The sequence below is a fragment of the Mus musculus genome, chromosome 17, assembly GCF_000001635.26.
Source record: "Mus musculus strain C57BL/6J chromosome 17, GRCm38.p6 C57BL/6J".
Taxonomy (NCBI): domain Eukaryota; kingdom Metazoa; phylum Chordata; class Mammalia; order Rodentia; family Muridae; genus Mus; species Mus musculus.
In genome coordinates, this window is record NC_000083.6 from 24,487,897 (window position 1) to 24,506,426 (window position 18,530).

General features: G+C 55.6%; 1 protein-coding gene across 5 annotated transcripts in view; it reads left to right on the top strand.

The window, feature by feature from the left end:
* The window catches only part of Caskin1 (CASK interacting protein 1), a 21,013-nt gene continuing 2,483 nt past the window's right edge, over positions 1 to 18,530 (top strand). The window contains exons 1-19 of one of the 5 annotated variants that reach the window (XM_006524313.3): positions 1 to 45; positions 404 to 1,167; positions 8,070 to 8,121; positions 8,203 to 8,321; positions 8,530 to 8,675; positions 8,758 to 8,853; positions 8,968 to 9,098; positions 10,962 to 11,070; positions 11,165 to 11,273; positions 11,357 to 11,451; positions 11,607 to 11,724; positions 12,801 to 12,902; positions 12,995 to 13,083; positions 13,164 to 13,248; positions 13,334 to 13,437; positions 14,220 to 14,330; positions 14,421 to 14,522; positions 15,905 to 16,043; positions 16,124 to 18,124. In XM_006524313.3, the coding sequence (XP_006524376.1) occupies positions 1,074 to 1,167; positions 8,070 to 8,121; positions 8,203 to 8,321; positions 8,530 to 8,675; positions 8,758 to 8,853; positions 8,968 to 9,098; positions 10,962 to 11,070; positions 11,165 to 11,273; positions 11,357 to 11,451; positions 11,607 to 11,724; positions 12,801 to 12,902; positions 12,995 to 13,083; positions 13,164 to 13,248; positions 13,334 to 13,437; positions 14,220 to 14,330; positions 14,421 to 14,522; positions 15,905 to 16,043; positions 16,124 to 18,124 (3,802 nt within the window). In that variant the 5' untranslated portion in view covers positions 1 to 45; positions 404 to 1,073. Of the gene's footprint in view, positions 46 to 403; positions 1,168 to 8,069; positions 8,122 to 8,202; positions 8,322 to 8,529; positions 8,676 to 8,757; positions 8,854 to 8,967; positions 9,099 to 10,961; positions 11,071 to 11,164; positions 11,274 to 11,356; positions 11,452 to 11,606; positions 11,725 to 12,800; positions 12,903 to 12,994; positions 13,084 to 13,163; positions 13,249 to 13,333; positions 13,438 to 13,494; positions 14,095 to 14,219; positions 14,331 to 14,420; positions 14,523 to 15,904; positions 16,044 to 16,123; positions 18,125 to 18,530 lie in introns of those variants that run through there. The other 4 variants (NM_027937.2, XM_030249826.1, NM_001360469.1 and 1 more) reach the window with 4 other exon arrangements.

Genomic DNA, 18,530 nt, shown 5'->3' on the forward strand with positions numbered 1-18,530 from the left:
GAGGAGGCCTGGCGCAGCCCAAGCCTTCAGGCAGGCAGGAGAAAGGTGAGGTGTTGGTCAAGCAGAGATGCAGACTGGGAACCCGTGCTAGGAGATTGCTTAGGTTGGGCTAGACTAGAATGGTTCTGGACGAGGCTGGGCCTTCATTGGTGCTGAGGACAGGAGGTTAAGATACTTCTTGGTGGATATAGACAGTTATATCCAAGTAGATGATGAGAGTGTCAAAGCCAAGCTCCCTTCCAGGCTGTCCTCGAAGGAGAACAGTCATCCTGCATTGTTGTGGAGGGAAGCCAGAGGCTGCCTGGGAAGAAGGTGTAGTTGGGGGGAGGAGGGGTACGGGTTCCCTGACACCGAATTCATTATTGGGAGATTCCTCTTCGCAATCTCTCAACACCTCCCACAGGAATCACGGGCCAGAAATGTCTGACAGCCTCTGGAGGGCCGGCACCGGTGGCACTTGTGCCCGGCTTCCCGCCCGCCCACTGCCTCCGAGTCCCTCCCCCTCAGGTCCCGCAGCCTCGAGAAACCTCTCCTAGGTTTAGGCTTGCGTCGCCGCCGTGCCGGTGCTCGGTGGCCAGCCCCCCTGCGCACCGTCCTCTGTCCCTGGCTGTCGTCTTCGGTTCCCCGCTGTCCGCAGAGGCCTAGCCTGACCCGCGCACCCAAACGTGGGGAGGGGGCGTCGGGCGCGGGGGCGGAGCCTCGGAGCCAGGCGCGCGGCCGGCGCGGGCTGACGGAGGTCAGCGGCCGCGGGAGCGGACCCAGGCGTCCGGGAGGCGGCTCAGACGCGGCGCGCCACCGGGTGCCGGCCGCCGCCGCCGGCTCCCGCCCCTGGGCCGCCCCCCGCCCGTGACGCGCTATCCGTCCCTCCGCGTCGGAGCCCCAGCCCCAGTTCGAGCCCGAAACCCCAGCCCGAGCCCGAGTCCGAGCCCGAGCCCGAACCCACGGAGGGCGCTGGGCGGCGGGCGGCGCAGGGAGCGCGGGCTGGAAAGGATGCGATCGCAGACGCGGAGCCGCTGCTGCGTCTGAGCCGCCGAGAGCACCAAGCGCCGCGTCGCTGCGGGCCCGGCGGCGCCATGGGGAAGGAGCAGGAGCTGGTGCAGGCAGTGAAGGCGGAGGACGTGGGGACCGCGCAGAGGCTGCTGCAGAGGCCGCGGCCGGGGAAGGCCAGTGAGTGCGGGGGGCGCGCGGGGCGCGGGCGGGGCCCACCCCGCCGGGGTGCAGGGCGAGGAAGGGATGCTGTGGGTCTCCCGGGGTGGGGCGGGGCCAGGAGCGCTCAGACCCTTGGTCCGCGCCCCCCTTCTCGCCCTAGCTCTGGAGGAGGGGCGGCAACGAGCGCAGAACTGTCCGCCCAGCCCCCTGCGGGCACCTGCGGCACCCACCGTCCCTGAGGCCGCTGGCGATCACATCCTCCCTCGGATCTCCTCCCTTTCCAGGCTGCAGGCTGATGATTTCTACTTGTGCTTTTAAGGGCGAGGCGGATTCCCCCCACCCCCCAAGAGACATTGTAGAGAGAGGGAGGGGCCCTTGCAGTGAGGGGCGACCAGAGGCTAGCAATCTCTGTCAGACCCCTTCCCCACCCTATGTTTAATAACACGCTTTGCAGGGAAAGGGGTGGGGTGGGGGACCACGCTGGGGGTGTGGCTGCCCAGGCATGGCCAGTGGGGGCCATTTACTGATGAGGGAGTGAAACACAGGCGCCCAAGGTCGCCCAGCCCTGGGGCAGGCTGGGCTTCAGACAGGGACAGCCTGGGGGATAAGGACTGTAGGCTCTTGCAGGCTTCTGCAGACCTTGGTCGTCCCTGGCTTTTTCTGCTGGAAAAGGGGGCCAAGGATCTGTAATGGATCTCCCACACCATTCCTAGCTTGTGCCCTGGGGGTCCAGGGAAGGCCTCGGAGCTTGGAGCTTTGATTCTGGCTCTCAACCCTGCTCATCCTAGAGCCTCCCTAGGGGCCTCTGGAGATGGATTGATGGGCGTGTGGACTAGCCAAGTGCGCAGCTGTGTATGTATGACCGTGTCAGTGTGTCAGGGCACCTGTGCAGGCACTGCAGGTCAACACATGGGACCTGGGTGCTTTCACTTCCAACCCACCATCGTAAGCTGCGGGGAGGGGGCCCCATTTCTCCAGGGGGCTGCTGAGACACGGGACCGTCTGGAGTGGCTCCTGTCCACTTTGCTTTTGGAGGAAGGACACTGGTGCCTCCAGGGCACACAGGCAGCCTGGGAAGCTCCACTTACTAGAGCTGGCTTTAGGGCCTCAAGGCTGAGAGTGGAAGAGCTTCATAGGGAGAGGCAGGTTGAAGAGAGGAAGGCACAGCTTTCCACCTAGTGGCCTGTGTCCTTGGTCATCCTGACTCTCTAGGCCTTAATGGCCTTATCTGTAGGATGGAACATCTGTGGTCCCTGCCACCCCACAGCATCCTGAGAGCACTAAGAAGGGACTGATGAAGAGGAGACACTTACTTCCAGTTCAGGAAATGCTAATGGAGCTGGCTTTTTTCTGCTGGCAGCCAGTGGGAACCACAAATATGGGGATCCTCTTCCCTTCCATTTGGCCATCATGGATAGGAGAGAGGGTTGTCATCTCTGCCTGGGTCCCTACCTCTGCCTTGGAGTGATGTGGACTCAGCAGAGGCACCTGTCGGTCTTGCCCCTTCTGTCTGTAGTCTCTGAGTCAGAGGGGCGGTGTAATAAATCAGACAGAGAAATCCCTCCATGAATTAGCTCAGTTGTCATGGCAACGCTGGCCTGCTTTGGAGTAAGAAGTATTTTGATTTAGCAAAGTACAGCTGGAGTTTGGGCCATGGGGTGAGGGGTGTCCATAAGTATCCTGAGAGTGTGGTTTCCCCCTCACATACACACACCAGCCAGGCGTAATGATACACTTAGGCTTAATCCTAGCAGTTGTGAGGCAGAGACAGGCAGATCTCTGTGAGTTCAAGGCCAGCTAGGTCTAATGCATAGTGAGCTATAGAGACCCTGTCTCAAAAACAAAACAGAAAAGAGGATGTGGTCTCCAGTCCAGCCTAGAGATTTTCCCACAGTTGTTCTTGAGCCCTTTTGGGTGCCCAGCTCTTCCCTCCCTACCCTGTGGCTCCAAGGGAGCCTGCGCATGCATGCTCACTTAGCGGTTGTCCTGGAGGGGAAAAGAGACAACTTTGGAAGGAAGATGTTGGTAGGGGGCTGCTCTTCTGCTGCTGGTGAGGGGTCCTTGTCTAGTTTTGTGGCCTAGCCTTCCTCTCTGAGGCAGGCTGATGACACCCTGTAGAAATTCCCAGAAGAATCATGTGCGCGCGCGCACACACACACACACACACACACACACACACACACACACACTCACTCCTTGGCCCATTAAGAATTCCCTTCCAGCAGGCTGTGTGGCACACACCTTTAATCCTAGCACTTTGGAGGCAGAGTCAGGAGAATTTCTGTGAGTTCTAGGCTACCCTGGTCTACATATTGAGTTCCAGGCTAGCCAGAACAACATAGTGAGATCTGTGTATTTGTTTGTTTTTAAATTCCCTTCTAACTTAGAGTTTAGATCTGACCTCAAACTGGTCTCTGGAGAGCAGCTTGAGGTCGGGGGTGGGGGGGGGTCACAAGAAACAGGGGTGAGGGTTGTAGGCTATTTGTGTAGGTTTGTGGTGCTGGGGATGAAATCCAGGGCTTCACGAATGTTAAGTAAGCTCTCTGCCATGAAGCTGCATACCATGCCTGTGTCCTGTATTGATGCAAACACCTACTAAAAAGTGAAAGGAGCTGGGCAGTGATGGTGCATGCCTGTAATCTCAGCACTTGGGAGGCAGAGGCCAGCCTGGTCTACAAAGTGAGTTCCAGGACAGCCAGGGCTATACAGAGAAACCCTGTCTCGAAAAAAACCAACCCCTTCCCCCCCAAAAAATTTAATTCATTTTCTTGTGAAGCAGTTTCACAGTGTAATCCTGACTGGTTCACTGGGGCTATGTAGATCAGGCTAGCCTTGAACTCACAAGAGAGCCATCTACTTCTGCTTCCTAAGTGCTGGGATTGAAGGCATGCACTGACAGACCTGTTCTTGATCTAGTTCTCCCTCCCCTCCCCTCCCCTCCCCTCCCCTCCCCTCCCCTCCCCTTTCCTTTCCTTCCCTCCCCTCCCCCTCCCTCTCTCCTCCTCTCAACTCCCCCTCCCCCTCCCCCTCCCCACCCCGTGGCATTGAGTCTTGACCTCCATACCCTTCCAAAACCTTGGTTTCTGCTTGTCTGACCTCAAAGCAGCTTGCTTGGGCTTTCCACTCCCTAAACCTGACTCTGTGGCTGCACAGAAGCCCTATGGTGGAGGGAGGGCAGGAATTTGGGAAGCCTGGGAGACTCTGAGACCTGACTGCATTATGGTTGAGAAGAACGGGGAAAGTGTCTTGAGCATAACCCTGGTGCCATGGGACAGTGACATCAGTTCACAGCAGGGAACAATAGCAGGCCCAGTCATATATAATTTTCAGGGCCTGCTAGAGATGCTAAGTGCCCTTATCTGAAGTCAAAGTATTAACGAAGGGTGCCTGTCTGAGTAACTGCACAGGTCACCTACCTATGAAGCTGGCCCCAAAGATAGACAGACAGGAGTACATGTAGGATGGAGAGGGCAGTGTTTTAAACCACAAAGCCAAGAAGAAGTTTGATGTGATACACTGGTGGTGATGAAGGCTAGGCAAAAAGATAGAACTAACCCAGGAAGGGATGGGTGATATTTTAGGTAAGAGAAAAAGCTACATCTGGACAGACCTGAAGATTGTGAAGGAGGTGTCACACAAAGGCCCTGTGGCCATTGTGGCTTACGTGTTACAGGGACATCTGGGAGGCTGCTGCACAGCTGGAGTAAGGATAACAGAAACAGAGGGGAGGGAAGAGGCCAAGCAAAAGCAAGGGCCAATCACACAAGGCATTGCAGCCTCAGCCACCATCCCAGTGAAGTAGCCCAGAAGGGTTTCTAGGACATCTGATCCAACACTTTTGCTTGTGGGTTTTTGTTTTGAGGCAGGATCTCACTGTTTCACTGGACCAGGCTGGACTCACATATTCACCTGCCTCTGCTCCCAAGTACTGGGATTAAAGGCGTGCGCCACCATACCTGGCTGCCTTTTTTTTTTTTTTAAACATTCATATTAGCCGGGTGTGGTGTTGCATGCCTTTAATCCCAGCTCTCAGGAGGCAAGAGGCAGGCGGATTTCTGAGTTCGAGGCCAGTCTGGTCTACAAAGTGAGTGCCAGGATAGCCAGGGCTACACAGAGAAACCCTGTCTCGAAAAACCAAAAAAAAAAAACCCCCCCCAAAAAAAAACCCATTCATATTTTTAATGTATGTGTGTTGTATTGATTTATGTGTGTGTACAAGTGTCGTGATGCACACGTCAGAGGACATTTGTGTGACTCAGCTTTCACTCTCTACCTTCGGCCGTGCTGACAACCACCTTTACCTGGTCTCATTTCTGCACACCCCTCCCCCACCCCCATGGCTTGTTTTGTTTTGTTTTGTTTTGTTTTTTTGAGACAGGATCTAACCTGCAGCTCAAGTTGAGCTGGAACTTGGAGCCCTCTGTCTTCCCCTCCAGAGTGTTCTGATGACAGGCACAGGTACCAGATCTGACTGTAGCTTATGGTTTTCAGAAGTTTTGTTTTGCCTGCCTGCCTGCTTGCCTGCCCTTCCTTCCTTCCTTCCTTCCTTCCTTCCTTCCTTCCTTCCTTCCTTCCTTCCTTCCTTCCTTCCTTCCTTCCTTCTTTCCTTCCTTCCTTCCTTCCTCCCATCCTTCCCACCTTCCTTCTCTCCCCTCTTTCCTTCCTTCCTTTCTGTTACAGAGTCTTAGGTAACCCAGGTTGGCCTCAAACTTTCTTTTGTGTGTGTGTGTGTGTGTGTGTGTGTTTTGTTTTGAGACAGGGTTTCTCTGTGTAGCTCTGGCTGTCCTGGAACTCACTCTGTAGACCAGGCTGGCCTCGAACTCAGAAATCCACCTGCCTCTGCCCCCCCCCCAATAAAAAAGAAGGCCTCAAACTTTCTATGTAGTCAAATTTGGCCTTGAACTTCTGATTGTTCTAATTTTTCTTGTGAGTGCTGAGGTCACAAGTGTATGCCACTATGTCTGGCTGGGAATGCATTTTAACAGCGCTCCAACTTGTGTGTACAAAGGACAAACCAAGGGGTAGGAGGGCTCAGTAGTGATACCAATGGGGAAGCAATGGCAGGGATCCTATCTGATGTGCCAGTCGAGCCCATGGTGCTAACCATGACCCAGTGAAAAGCGTAGGAGTGGAATGTGTTTTGAGTATATCTATACCTGAGAACACGACTCAAATCCATGAGCAGGACTCTCAAGATTGCCATGTTGTTGTTGTTGTTGTTGTTTTGAGACAGGGTTTCTCTGTGTAGCCCTGGCTGTCCTAGAACTCACTCTGTAGACCAAGGTGGCCTCATGCTCACATATATCTGCCTGTTTCTACCAAGTATTGGGATTAAGGGTATGCAACACCGCCACCATCACCTGGCTTAACATGTCTGTCTGTCTGTCTGTCTGTCTGTCTGTCTGTCTGTCTGTCTGTCTGTCTGTCTGTAGTAGGTGTAGTATGTATGTGTGTATGTATGTATGCATGTATGCATGCATGTGTGTATTTTAAGACAGGGTCTTGCTGTCTGACTCTGGCTATACTGAAACTTACAACGTAGATCAGGATGGCCTCAAACTCACAGGGATCAGCCTGCCTCTGACTCCCAGGTTCTGGGATTAAAGGAGTGTGCCACTCACTACCTGGCAGTCAGGGTTGACTCTCAATGCTCAAGCTGGTTGACCACTAGGAAAGTGCTCTACAGTTGATAAACTGGAATCTGAGTACTGATAAACTAGTATCTGAGAACACAGGAGGAACCAGAAGGTGGCGCTACCTTCATTCTATCCAGGAGAGGCTGTGAGATGTGGGGTCTGCCCAGCTGGTGTTAGCAAGGCCTTGTGTTCAAGTAATGTCCTGAATCTGATCAGCTCAGGGAATGCCACCTTTTCTAGCTCATGGAAGAGCCTAATGGCCAAGGCCACAGTGCTAGGAAGTGTCAGAATAAAGATTCAAATTCAGGTGTAGCTGGCTTCCTGGGCTTCAGGAATTGTCAAGAGACTCACATGCTGTGCCCAGTGGCTGAGGCTGAGCCAATCCAAGCTAAGCCCTACAGCCAGCCCACTGTGACTCTACTCTCTTGGCTCCCCTGCCTTTGGGTCCCCCACCCCCAACTCTGTCCTGAGCCTGGACAAAGGGGCTTCTGTCCTTCCAGCCCCCCCCCCCAGAGTGACTGACCCACAAATGGGTTATATAACCATGGCCCAGACAGGCAGGGGGTTGGCAAGAGTCCGGTGGACAAGGGCCCACTGGGATGGCTTTGGTGGGCTCCTCTTCTGAAAGCTCTAAAGAAAGCCAGGGTGAGGGAGGCCCCAAGATGAGAGAGACCCCAGAAGAGAAAGAGTGTGGGGCCCTGGGGTTTCAGTTGGTCTGAATATGGAGTCTGAACATGGCTTTTGTGGGCAAGGTGGCCATTAGCATCAGTTACGTGGAGCCCCTTGCCCACAAGACAGCCTTTCCTTCACCCTGCAGGGCTGTAGGGTTTATCCACATGGCAGCCAGAGCTGGCAGCAAGAGGGCCTGGAAACATAGTCCTTCCCCCAGAAATACCCCACTTCCGGGTGTTCCAGCCTCTTCAGCCACCCCCGGCCCCATCTGGGTCCTTCTGAGAGACAGATGGGGCTGGCTCTCTCCCTCCCACCAATGGCAGGTGCTGAGCCAGCATCTTAAGGGAGGGGTGCATGTGCACATGTGTGTGCCCATGTGGTACATGGGCTGATCTCCCATTCCCAGATGAAGACAGGCTGATGTTCACATATGAGTGCAATGGTAAACCAAGGCTCAAGTTGCTGCCACCTGGAGCTGAGTCCCTGCAGAGCTGGATGTGCAACTAGAGATTTAAGACCTTGCTAGAGCAGCCAGGCAGATCACTGCTACAATCTCCTATTCTTAACAGGGTCTGGACCACCTTTCCTTACTGGGTCTCCCTCTCTCCACAGAGCTCCTGGGCTCTACCAAGAAGATCAATGTCAACTTCCAGGACCCGGATGGGTGAGTTGTCAGCTTGGGCAGGAGCAGAATGTATGGGGTGGGTGGACCCCAGGGAAGGCTGGGTGTTGGCTTCTTTCCTAGATCTGTCCTTCCCCTGCCCAGCTTCTCAGCCCTGCACCATGCCGCCCTGAATGGCAACACAGAATTGATCTCTCTGCTGCTGGAGGCTCAGGCTGCTGTAGACATCAAGGACAACAAAGGCAAGCCTGGTCTGGGGGGCCTTGAAGCCAAGGGCAGGTGACAAGGCCAAGGATGACATCCTGGCAGCCTTGATGGCCTCACCACTGAGGTCTCAGCCCAAGGTGTCTGCCTGGGTTAGGACAGAACCTTAGAGATAGTGGTATGTCCTTAGTGAGGGTTGGATTTAGGGTCAGGACTTAGTTTCCCACAAACCACACCTGTCCTCAGGTATGCGGCCGTTGCACTACGCCGCCTGGCAGGGCCGGAAGGAGCCCATGAAGCTGGTGCTGAAGGCAGGCTCAGCAGTAAATGTCCCATCCGACGAAGGCCACATACCCCTGCATTTGGCTGCCCAGCATGGTCACTACGATGTGGTGAGGCCTCATGGGGAGTCTGGGTGGGCCGCCAGGCAGACGGTTGGGTGGTCCGAGGGATAATCAGGCCCTTGTCCCGCAGTCAGAGATGCTACTGCAGCATCAGTCCAACCCCTGTATGGTAGACAACTCTGGAAAGACACCTCTGGACCTGGCCTGTGAGTTCGGCCGCGTAGGGGTAAGTTTCTTATAGGGATGGGAGGGGGGGCTCCCTCTGCCTATCCTTTTCACCTGGGGTGGGGCTAGGGGCAACCCCAAGCCAGGACCACCCTACCCTGATCCTTCCTTCCAGGTGGTCCAGCTGCTGCTAAGTAGCAACATGTGTGCAGCCTTGCTGGAGCCCCGACCAGGGGACACCACCGACCCCAACGGCACCAGCCCCCTGCACCTGGCAGCCAAGAATGGCCACATCGACATCATCAGGTACAGCCAGGAGCAGGAATGGGGCCAGCCACAGGCCTGCAGGGCATGGCGATATCCAGGGGCACAAGGCTCCTGTTCTAAGATTAGGAATAAGAAAGGAGCCTCCAGGATGGTGGTACAGGTCTGTCATGCTCTTGAGAGGCTAAGGCAGGAGGGTAGGAAGTTCAAAGCCAACCTAGGCAACTTAGCAAATATCCTGCCTAAACATAAAAAATAAAGGCCTGAGTTAGGTGTGGCTATATGTGTCTGTATCCCAGTACTCGGGCAGAGGCACAGAGCCTGCAAGATCAAGAGTTCAGGGTCTCCTTCTGCTACATAATGAATTTGATGCCACTTGGGCTATGTGAGACCCTAACTTAAAGGGGAGGAAGGGGCTGGTGAGATGGCTCAGTCTTTGAAGTGCTGGCCATGCAATCGTGAAGGTTTGTGTTCTGATCCCCAGAATCCATGATAGCCAGACATGGCATCAGCATGTGTTCTGATCCCCAGCATCCGTCAGAGCCAGACATGGTAGCAGTATGTGCCTGTCGTCTCCTTGCTGGGAAGGAGGAGAGAAGAGCAACCCTGAGGCTTTGCTGTTCAGCCAGTGGAGCTGAACCAGAGCGCTCAGGTTTCCGTTAGAAACCCTGTCTCAAACACTAAGGCGGAAGGAAGAGGGGGGTTCAGCAATTAAGAGCACTTTTTGCTCATAGCCTCCTATAGCTTCAGCTTCAGTGAATCCCATGGTACTCCACACACTCCCATGCACACTCCCATGTACACACTCACATGCACATACTCACATGCACATACTCACATGCACACTCACATGCACACTCCCATACACACACTCCCATGCACACTCCCATACACACACTCACATGCACACTCACATGCACACACTCACATGCACACTCACATGCACACACTCACATGCACACACATTTACACACTTCCATGCACATGCACCACATGCACACATTCACATACCCCACATGCACACACCCAAATGCACACACACTCACATGCACACACATACACACACCCACGTGTATATACCCATTTGCAGACACATGCACACATACACATAAAGAGCAAAAAAAGTCCTTAAAAACTTGAAGAGTGATTGAAGAAGACATCCAGCATTGACCTCTGGCCTCTATACACATGTACATACATGTAAATGTACACGTGTACATTACAAATGGAGATGTATGGACATCTAAACTGGCTGGGATACAGCTCTGGTAGAGGCTTGCCTAGCACACATGAGGTCCAAGGTTCAATCCCTAGCCTGTGTGTGCACGCAGGGAGGTGCAGGGCTGGGGACAGGCCTGAGTGTGCCCAAATGATAAAGGAGAGGCTGGGGAGAGGCCAGTTTGTTGGTTTGTTTTATTTTAGATTTATTTTATTTATTTATGTATATATGAGTACACTGTAGCTGTCTTTAGACACCCCAGAAGAGGGCATTGGATCCCATTACAGATGGTTGTGAGCCACCATGTGGTTCCTGGGAGTTGAACTCAGGACCACTGGAAGAGCAGCCAGTGCTCTTAACTGTTGAGCCATCTCTCCATCCTGTGAGAGGCTTTTGTATCTTCTCAGTCCTGGCTTTGACTTGATCTTGGCACCTGTTGAGATCTTATAGAAGCATCTTCCCTGAGCCTCAGTTTCCTCATCTGTAAAGAGGGCCCACAACATTGCCTACACTAAGATTGAACAAATTAATAGCTATGAAAGCCCAGTCAAGGACAGTCCTTCTGCAAAATGTCGGGAGATTCAGACATGGTATTATCACACAAGGGCACGGGTGGCCTGTCATCCATTCCCAGCAGACAGTTTAGCTGCTGCTAAAGGCCCTGTCTGCATTCTCCCCCTTTGTAGGCTCCTTCTTCAGGCCGGCATCGACATTAACCGCCAGACCAAGTCTGGCACAGCTCTTCATGAGGCCGCACTCTGTGGGAAAACAGAAGTGGTTCGGCTACTGTTGGATGTGAGTCTGGTGACCCAGGACACAGAGAGAAAGGTTGGGGCCAAGTGGGGGACATGGGGACCCCTGACAAGGCCTTGGCCTTTGGTGTATGCAGAGTGGGATCAATGCCCAGGTGAGGAACACCTACAGCCAGACAGCACTGGACATTGTACACCAATTTACAACGTCCCAGGCCAGCAAGGAGATCAAGCAACTGCTTCGAGGTGGGCCTGGGTGGGGCAGAGGGCTGGGACAGGGCCGGGAGGGGCGGCTCCCAGGACTGGGTGTCTACTCCCTGTATTTCCAGAGGCCTCAGCGGCTCTGCAGGTCCGGGCAACAAAGGATTACTGTAACAACTATGATCTGACCAGTCTCAATGTGAAGGCTGGGGACATTATCACGGTGAGGACAGTCCCCAGGTGCTGTGGCAGGGATGGGAGGGACTCTGTCATACTTAGAACACCGTCTTGCAGAAGCTTGGGGAGGGTGCGGGGTAGCAGGCCTCATCTGCCAAGGTGAGGTCCCTTCCTGAGCACACACCCCATTTGTTTGGTCAGGTACTTGAACAGCATCCAGATGGCCGGTGGAAAGGCTGTATTCATGACAACCGGACAGGCAATGACAGGGTGGGCTACTTCCCATCTTCCCTGGGGGAGGCTATTGTCAAGCGAGCAGGTAAGTCCACCCCACTCTGGAGAGAAGCAAGCAGGGGCCACTCAGCCTAAGACTGGGGATGGAAAGGAAGAAATATGCTTTAGAATGTTGCGGGCAGAGCCAGGTTGAACTCTAGCCATGGCCAGGACTGGCATCCAATAACCCCTCCTGCTGGTACACTCTCTCAGCAGGGTCCCACATGCCTTCCATAGTCCAATTCTTAGGTGGCGACCAAGCACACAGTGTCCTAGGCAGACATTGGTCTTCTGAGGTGGGAAGAGCAGGGGATACTGTTGTTAGTTAACAAAGAAAAAGAACCAACCAGTGACACAGAGAAAATGAAGCCAAGCCCACCTTACTTAGATCAGAGAAAGCTCTGAAGGGAGGTGGCAGGCAACACAGTCCTGCCAACATAAACCTCGTGGCCAAGGGCAGTGGGGCAGGAGAGCAGTGCGGTGGAGTATGCGGTGCAGAAAGGGTTCAGGAACAAGTTGGAAAACTCCATAGTATGGTTTAAAGAAGCTGGAGGTCGTCGGGTGGTGGAGGCGCACGCCTTTAGTCCCAGCACTTGGGAGGCAGAGGCAGGCAGATTTCTGGGTTTGAGGCCAGCCTGGTCTACAGAGTGAGTTCCAGGATAGCTAGGGCTACACAGAGAAACCCTGTCTCGAACCCCCCCCCCAAAAAAAAAAGAAAACGAAGAAGCTGGAGGTCGGGTAGGGATGGGCCGACTACTTTTACAGTGGACAAGGCTGGAGATTGGCAGATGTGGCAAGAGGGCCAGGTAGAAGGTGTGGTCAGCCACCTGCGACCACCTGGTTCCTAGGATAGATTTGGCCTCAGGCCACTGAGTGGCTTCTTACTTGTCCCCTAGAACAGAGAAAGTCAACCATCCCTTGATCCTCAGCCCCTTTGCCTATAGGGCCTTAGGGTTAGTGCTGGGACTCCCCGCCCTGGACCCTCTACCACTGTGACCTGGTCTCGGACATTCAGTGTCTCTCACATTACTGAAGGCTGTAGAATGACCTCTGTGCCGCTTCCTCTGTGTCTGGCTGTGCCTGGGCTGCTCAGGGTTCAGGAAGGCTGTGTTTAACCTACAGGTTCCCGGACAGGCAGTGAGCCAAGCCCACCCCAGGGAGGTGGCTCACTGGGTCCCTCTGCACCCCCGGAGGAGATCTGGGTGCTGAGGAAGCCTTTTGCAGGTAGGCCAGGGCCCTGCAGAGTGCTGGGGCAGTCGTTTGGCTGCTGGGTGTTACTGTGGGGACAGCACACTTCACAGCCCCTGTCCTGGCAGGTGGAGATCGCAGTGGCAGCTTGAGCAATGTGGCCGGGGGCAGGAGTACTGGGGGCCATGCCTTGCATGCAGGCTCTGAAGGAGTTAAGGTGAGTGAGCAGGGAGGGGTGGCCAGGGAGGGGTGGCCTGGCCTGGAGCAGTGCTAGCAAGTGGCCTTTCTGGGTTCCAGCTCCTGGCAACCGTGCTTTCCCAGAAGTCAGTCTCTGAGTCCAGCCCAGGAGATAGCCCGGTCAAGCCTCCAGAGGGCTCTTCAGGTAAGAGCAAGGATCCAGCTGTGCTGGCCTGGCAGGTAGGTGGTCGATATATAGCCCTTGCCTTGCCATTCCCTCTCATTGCCAGGTGCGGCCCGGTCCCAGCCTCCAGCAGCCCATGCTGGGCAGGTATATGGGGAGCAGCCACCGAAGAAGCTGGAATCGGCCTCAGCCTCGGCCTCTGAGGGCAAGGTACAGGGCCTGGTCAGATCCAGGCCTGGATTTGGGAGGGATGGGTTGACAGTCTGACAGGCATACCCGGCCACAGCAGCTGCTGCGGGCCTTGACAGACCAGACTCTGTCTTTCTGTCTGTCTCTGTGTCATGTGCGCGCACACACACAAACACACACACACACAAGTGTACAAGTGTTGTCTATCGTGTAGGCTGTGAGCTAGTGTGTGCACACTTGCAGAAGTACGAAGGGTGTGGTGTGGATGTAGAATGGTCAACTATGAGTTAGGCATACATGCGTGTGGTCGCAGAGACGGAAGGGGATGGGTGTGTGAGACATATAAATGTTTCTGTGGGTGTGGCGGGTCATGCGTGTATGTGCCTGTGTGGCTGTGATGCGTGATCTGATGGCTGAATCCCATACAGCAGAGGAGGCGAGGGACTTCTGACTAGGGCACAGAGCCCAGCTTCCAGGGAGCATCTAGGCCTGAAGCCCTTCCAACAGAGTTCCCTCCCACCTATGGTGTCCCATCAGCTGCATCTCTGAGATGGTATGGGTATCATGGGGTGGGGGAGGCCACGACACAGATGCAGCAGGACCTTCCTGGTGGAGCTCACTGAAGAAGCCTGGAGGGCTGCAGATGCTGTATCCAGGATGACAGATCATGGAATACTGGTACAGTGGACCACAGCGGCGGATCCAGCACTCTGGCCATGAACCAAGCAGAGAAGGAGGCACAGTGGAGGTTGGGGCGCAGCCCAGCAGTGGACAGGCTGCAGTTGGTGCCTTGTGTCTTGCAGAGTGCTGAGGCGGTCAGTCAGTGGCTTGCCACATTCCAGCTACAGCTCTATGCCCCCAACTTCACCAGTGCTGGCTATGACCTGCCCACCATCAGTCGTATGACCCCTGAGGTGAGCTGCTGTGGGCTTGTGGCCAGCTGCTTCTCTTCCGAAAGGCAGATCCCTCCTGCCTGCGAGTTAACGGGCCTCCTCTTTGCCTAGGACCTCACAGCCATTGGCGTTACCAAGCCAGGCCACCGTAAGAAGATTACGGCAGAGATCAGCGGCCTGAACATCCCTGACTGGCTGCCTGAACACAAACCCGTAAGGCTCCTTGCGCCCTGGTGGCCGAGCCAGGACCAGCAGGCAGATGAACAGACAGACAGACAGGCTGCCTTCCTGGCTACATCCCTCATCTGCCTTCTGGGGTCCTAGGAAGTGGAGTTTGCAGATGGAGCCAGGCCCAGTAGCACAGGCCTGTCTATAACCAGCACTCAGGGAGGCTGAGGCAGGAGGATCATGAGCTCAAGGCTTGCCTGGGCTACAGAGGTGGCCTGCTAGCAGGGAGCTATTTGGACAGCCTATTTGTCCATTATGGGGGTAAACTCTTCTGGCAGGCTCATGGCTAAGACTCAAGGGGTTGTGAGGAGAATCTCAAGCCAGGAGGGGTTGCCTTCTCTACTCATAACCAGCACCCCTACAGCAATGTCTTTTACACACATATGGGCTGCAGATGGGCTGGTGTCAAACATGCTTGCCATATGCATGCCCACAAATCCCATTGCACATGCTGGCCTGTGCTAATGGCTGACAAGTAGCCTTTGCTCTTTCTTATGAAGAGATGCCTACATGTGGGGACAGCTTCTGAGCTGATGCTGGCCCTCTGAGTTGCACACTTGCTCTGTTCTCCTATCCACCTATGGGAGAGGTGTTGCGGCTACCCATTGCCTGCCCTCCCCAGAGTCCTGGATCTGTTGGTTAACAGGGCTGCACCTATCTGTCCCACCTTGCCACTCAGTAGTCAGCAGCTCAGGGATCTTCCCAGGAGCACATCCGGGTCACGTGGACCTCGCCTTACTCTGTCACCTGCATGACTGAAGGTGCTGAGTGTGGGTGCAAGAGTGGACTCAGCTGGGAGCTTGGGACGAGTGGGCAGTTCTTGGTGGACACTGGATTATTTGCACATTCCTGGTATGGCTGTGTGGTGAATGTGGAACAGGAGCGTGGCCTTGCATCTGCTGTGGGTGGGGAGATGTCGTGAGGGTGATGGAGAAAGGGTGCCTGGGCTTTGTATAGCTGGAAGCGGCATGCAGGGCGTGTGTGCCGTGGACATGAATCTGCTGTGGCATTGTGCGTCTGTGTCTGGCGTATGAGTGTGTCTCCTCAGGACACTGCCTGTGGCCACCTCATCAGGCAAAGCAGCACTTTTTTATGTCTGAAATTGTGTCCCAGTGATAGGTATCCCAAGTGTGTTTGCGTGTGTTGACTTGTGTGTCCCCTAAGTGTGCAGCTGGCATGTTGAGAAGCTGGTTTGCAGTTCCCACCAAGGCTCTGCCTAGGCTGTCTGCAATACTGATCCTTCAGGCCTGTCTGTTTGTCCTTCTGTCTGTCTGTGCGCCACAGGTCTATCTTCTAATAGCTCCAAGTAGGTGGTCATGGTGTGAGCAGCCAGCTTGGGCTGCCCCTCTCTGTCCCCCTTTCCGTAGGCTAACCTGGCTGTGTGGCTGTCAATGATTGGTCTGGCCCAGTATTACAAGGTGCTGGTGGACAACGGCTATGAGAACATTGATTTCATCACCGATATCACCTGGGAGGACCTGCAGGAGATCGGTATCACCAAGCTGGGTAAGGTCCCAGCCTACCCCTTCCACATCTGCCTGCGCCTCCAGGTCCTCCTGACCAGCTTCTCCCTACTCTTGACTCAGGACACCAAAAGAAGCTGATGCTGGCAGTGAGGAAACTGGCAGAGCTGCAAAAGGCAGAATACTCCAAGTATGAGGGGGGACCCCTGCGCCGAAAGACACCCCAATCACTTGAAATGATGGCTATTGAGTCACCGCCCCCATCTGAGCCTGCTGCAGCAGAGTGCCAGTCTCCCAAGATGACCACCTTCCAGGACAGTGAACTCAGTGGAGAGCTGCAAGCTGCCCTGTCTGGCCCAGCTGAAGCAGGTGCAGCTGCTGTTGAGAAATCCTCCAACCACCTGCCACCCACTCCGAGGACAACCTCTCGGGAGTCCAGCCTGAGTGGACGGGCTCGGCACATAAGCAGCTCTCAGGAGCTGTTGGGCGATGGGCCTCCAGGGCCTGGCAGTCCTATGTCACGAAGTCAGGAATACCTGCTGGATGAGGGGATGGCTCCTGGCACCCCACCCAAGGAGGTGCGGTCCAGCCGCCATGGCCACAGCGTCAAGAGGGCCAGTGTGCCCCCGGTGCCCGGCAAGCCACGACAGGTCCTTCCGTCTGGTGCCAGCCACTTCACACCCCCACAGACGCCCACCAAAGCTCAGCCAGGCTCCCCTCAGGCCCTTGGGGGACCTCATGGTCCAGCCACAGCCAAGGTGAAGCCCACCCCACAGCTGCTACCACCAACAGACCGGCCCATGTCACCCCGTTCCTTGCCTCAGTCACCCACACACCGTGGCTTTGCCTATGTGCTGCCTCAGCCAGTTGAGGGCGAGGTAGGGCCACCTGCTCCCGGACCTGCGCCCCCACCAGTACCCGCAGCTGTACCTACTCTATGCTTGCCCCCAGAAACTGATGTAGAGCCTGGGAGGCCCAAGAAACGTGCCCACAGCTTGAATCGCTATGCAGCATCCGACAGTGAGCCTGAGAGGGATGAGCTGCTGGTGCCGGCTGCCGCTGGACCCTATGCCACAGTCCAGAGGCGTGTGGGTCGGAGCCATTCAGTGAGGGCTCCTGCTGGCACGGACAAGAATGTTAACCGCAGTCAGTCCTTTGCTGTGCGGCCACGTAAGAAGGGGCCCCCACCACCTCCACCCAAACGCTCCAGCTCGGCCATGGCCAGTGCCAACCTAGCCGACGAGCCGGCTCCAGACGTTGAGGCAGAGGACGGCCGGCTAGGGGTCCGGGCGCAACGCCGTCGGGCTAGTGATCTCGCCGGCAGTGTGGACACAGGTAGTGCTGGCAGTGTGAAGAGCATCGCAGCCATGTTGGAGCTGTCTTCCATTGGGGGTGGAGGGCGGGCTATTCGCAGGCCCCCCGAAGGCCACCCCACACCCCGTCCCGCCAGTCCAGAACCGGGCCGAGTAGCTACCGTGTTGGCCTCTGTGAAGCACAAAGAGGCCATTGGGCCTGACGGTGAAGTGGTGAACCGGCGCCGTACACTCAGTGGCCCAGTCACTGGGCTTTTGGCCACTGCTCGCCGGGGGTCTGGGGAACCTGCAGAGCAGAGTCATTTTATGGAGGATGGCACAGCCCGACAACGGCTTCGAGGTCCAGCTAAGGGTGAGGCAAGTGCGGAGGGTCCTCCCCTTGCCCGGGTAGAGGCCAGTGCCACGCTCAAGAGGCGCATCCGGGCCAAGCAGAGCCAACAAGAGAACGTCAAATTCATCCTGACAGAGTCTGACACAGTGAAGCGCAGGCCTAAGGCTAAGGAGCCTGACACTGGCCCTGAGCCACCCCCACCACTGTCTGTGTATCAGAATGGCACAGCCACCGTTCGCCGAAGGCCAACCTCAGAGCAGGCTGGGCCTCCAGAGCTGCCCCCTCCTCCCCCTCCTGCTGAGCCCCCACCCGCTGACCTGATGCAGCTGCCTCCACTGCCCCTGCCTGATGGCAATGCACGGAAGCCTGTGAAGCCACCCGTCTCTCCCAAGCCCATTCTGTCTCAGCCTGTGTCCAAGATCCAGGGCTCACCTACACCTGCCTCCAAGAAGGTGCCACTGCCAGGCCCTGGCAGCCCAGGTAGGTGCAGAAAGCCAGCTAAGGTAGAACAAGGGGTCTCAGGACAGGACCCTTGCTGAGCCCATCTCATAGTCTGGTTTTCCTCTTTGAGTTTGATGGAGCCCAGGTGGTGTGGGATAAGACTATCTGATCGTTAAGAGCTCCTTAGCCGTCTACTGTGGGACAATTCTGCCACCCCTGTAGTGGGCAAGCCTTCTTGTTCAGTGAAGGAGGTGCAGAAGAGCCAGAGTAGTGGCAGACATGCAGGAAGACCTAGCTGGAGTACCCTGATACAGGAGAGCTATGCAGAAGTACCAAGACAACCATTGTGGCTGGATGCATCAGGCCTCATCTGAAGGAGCTTAGGAAGCAGTGACACATTTTGCAGTAGATTCGCATACCCTAGAGGCTGCGGTGAGAATAGGGC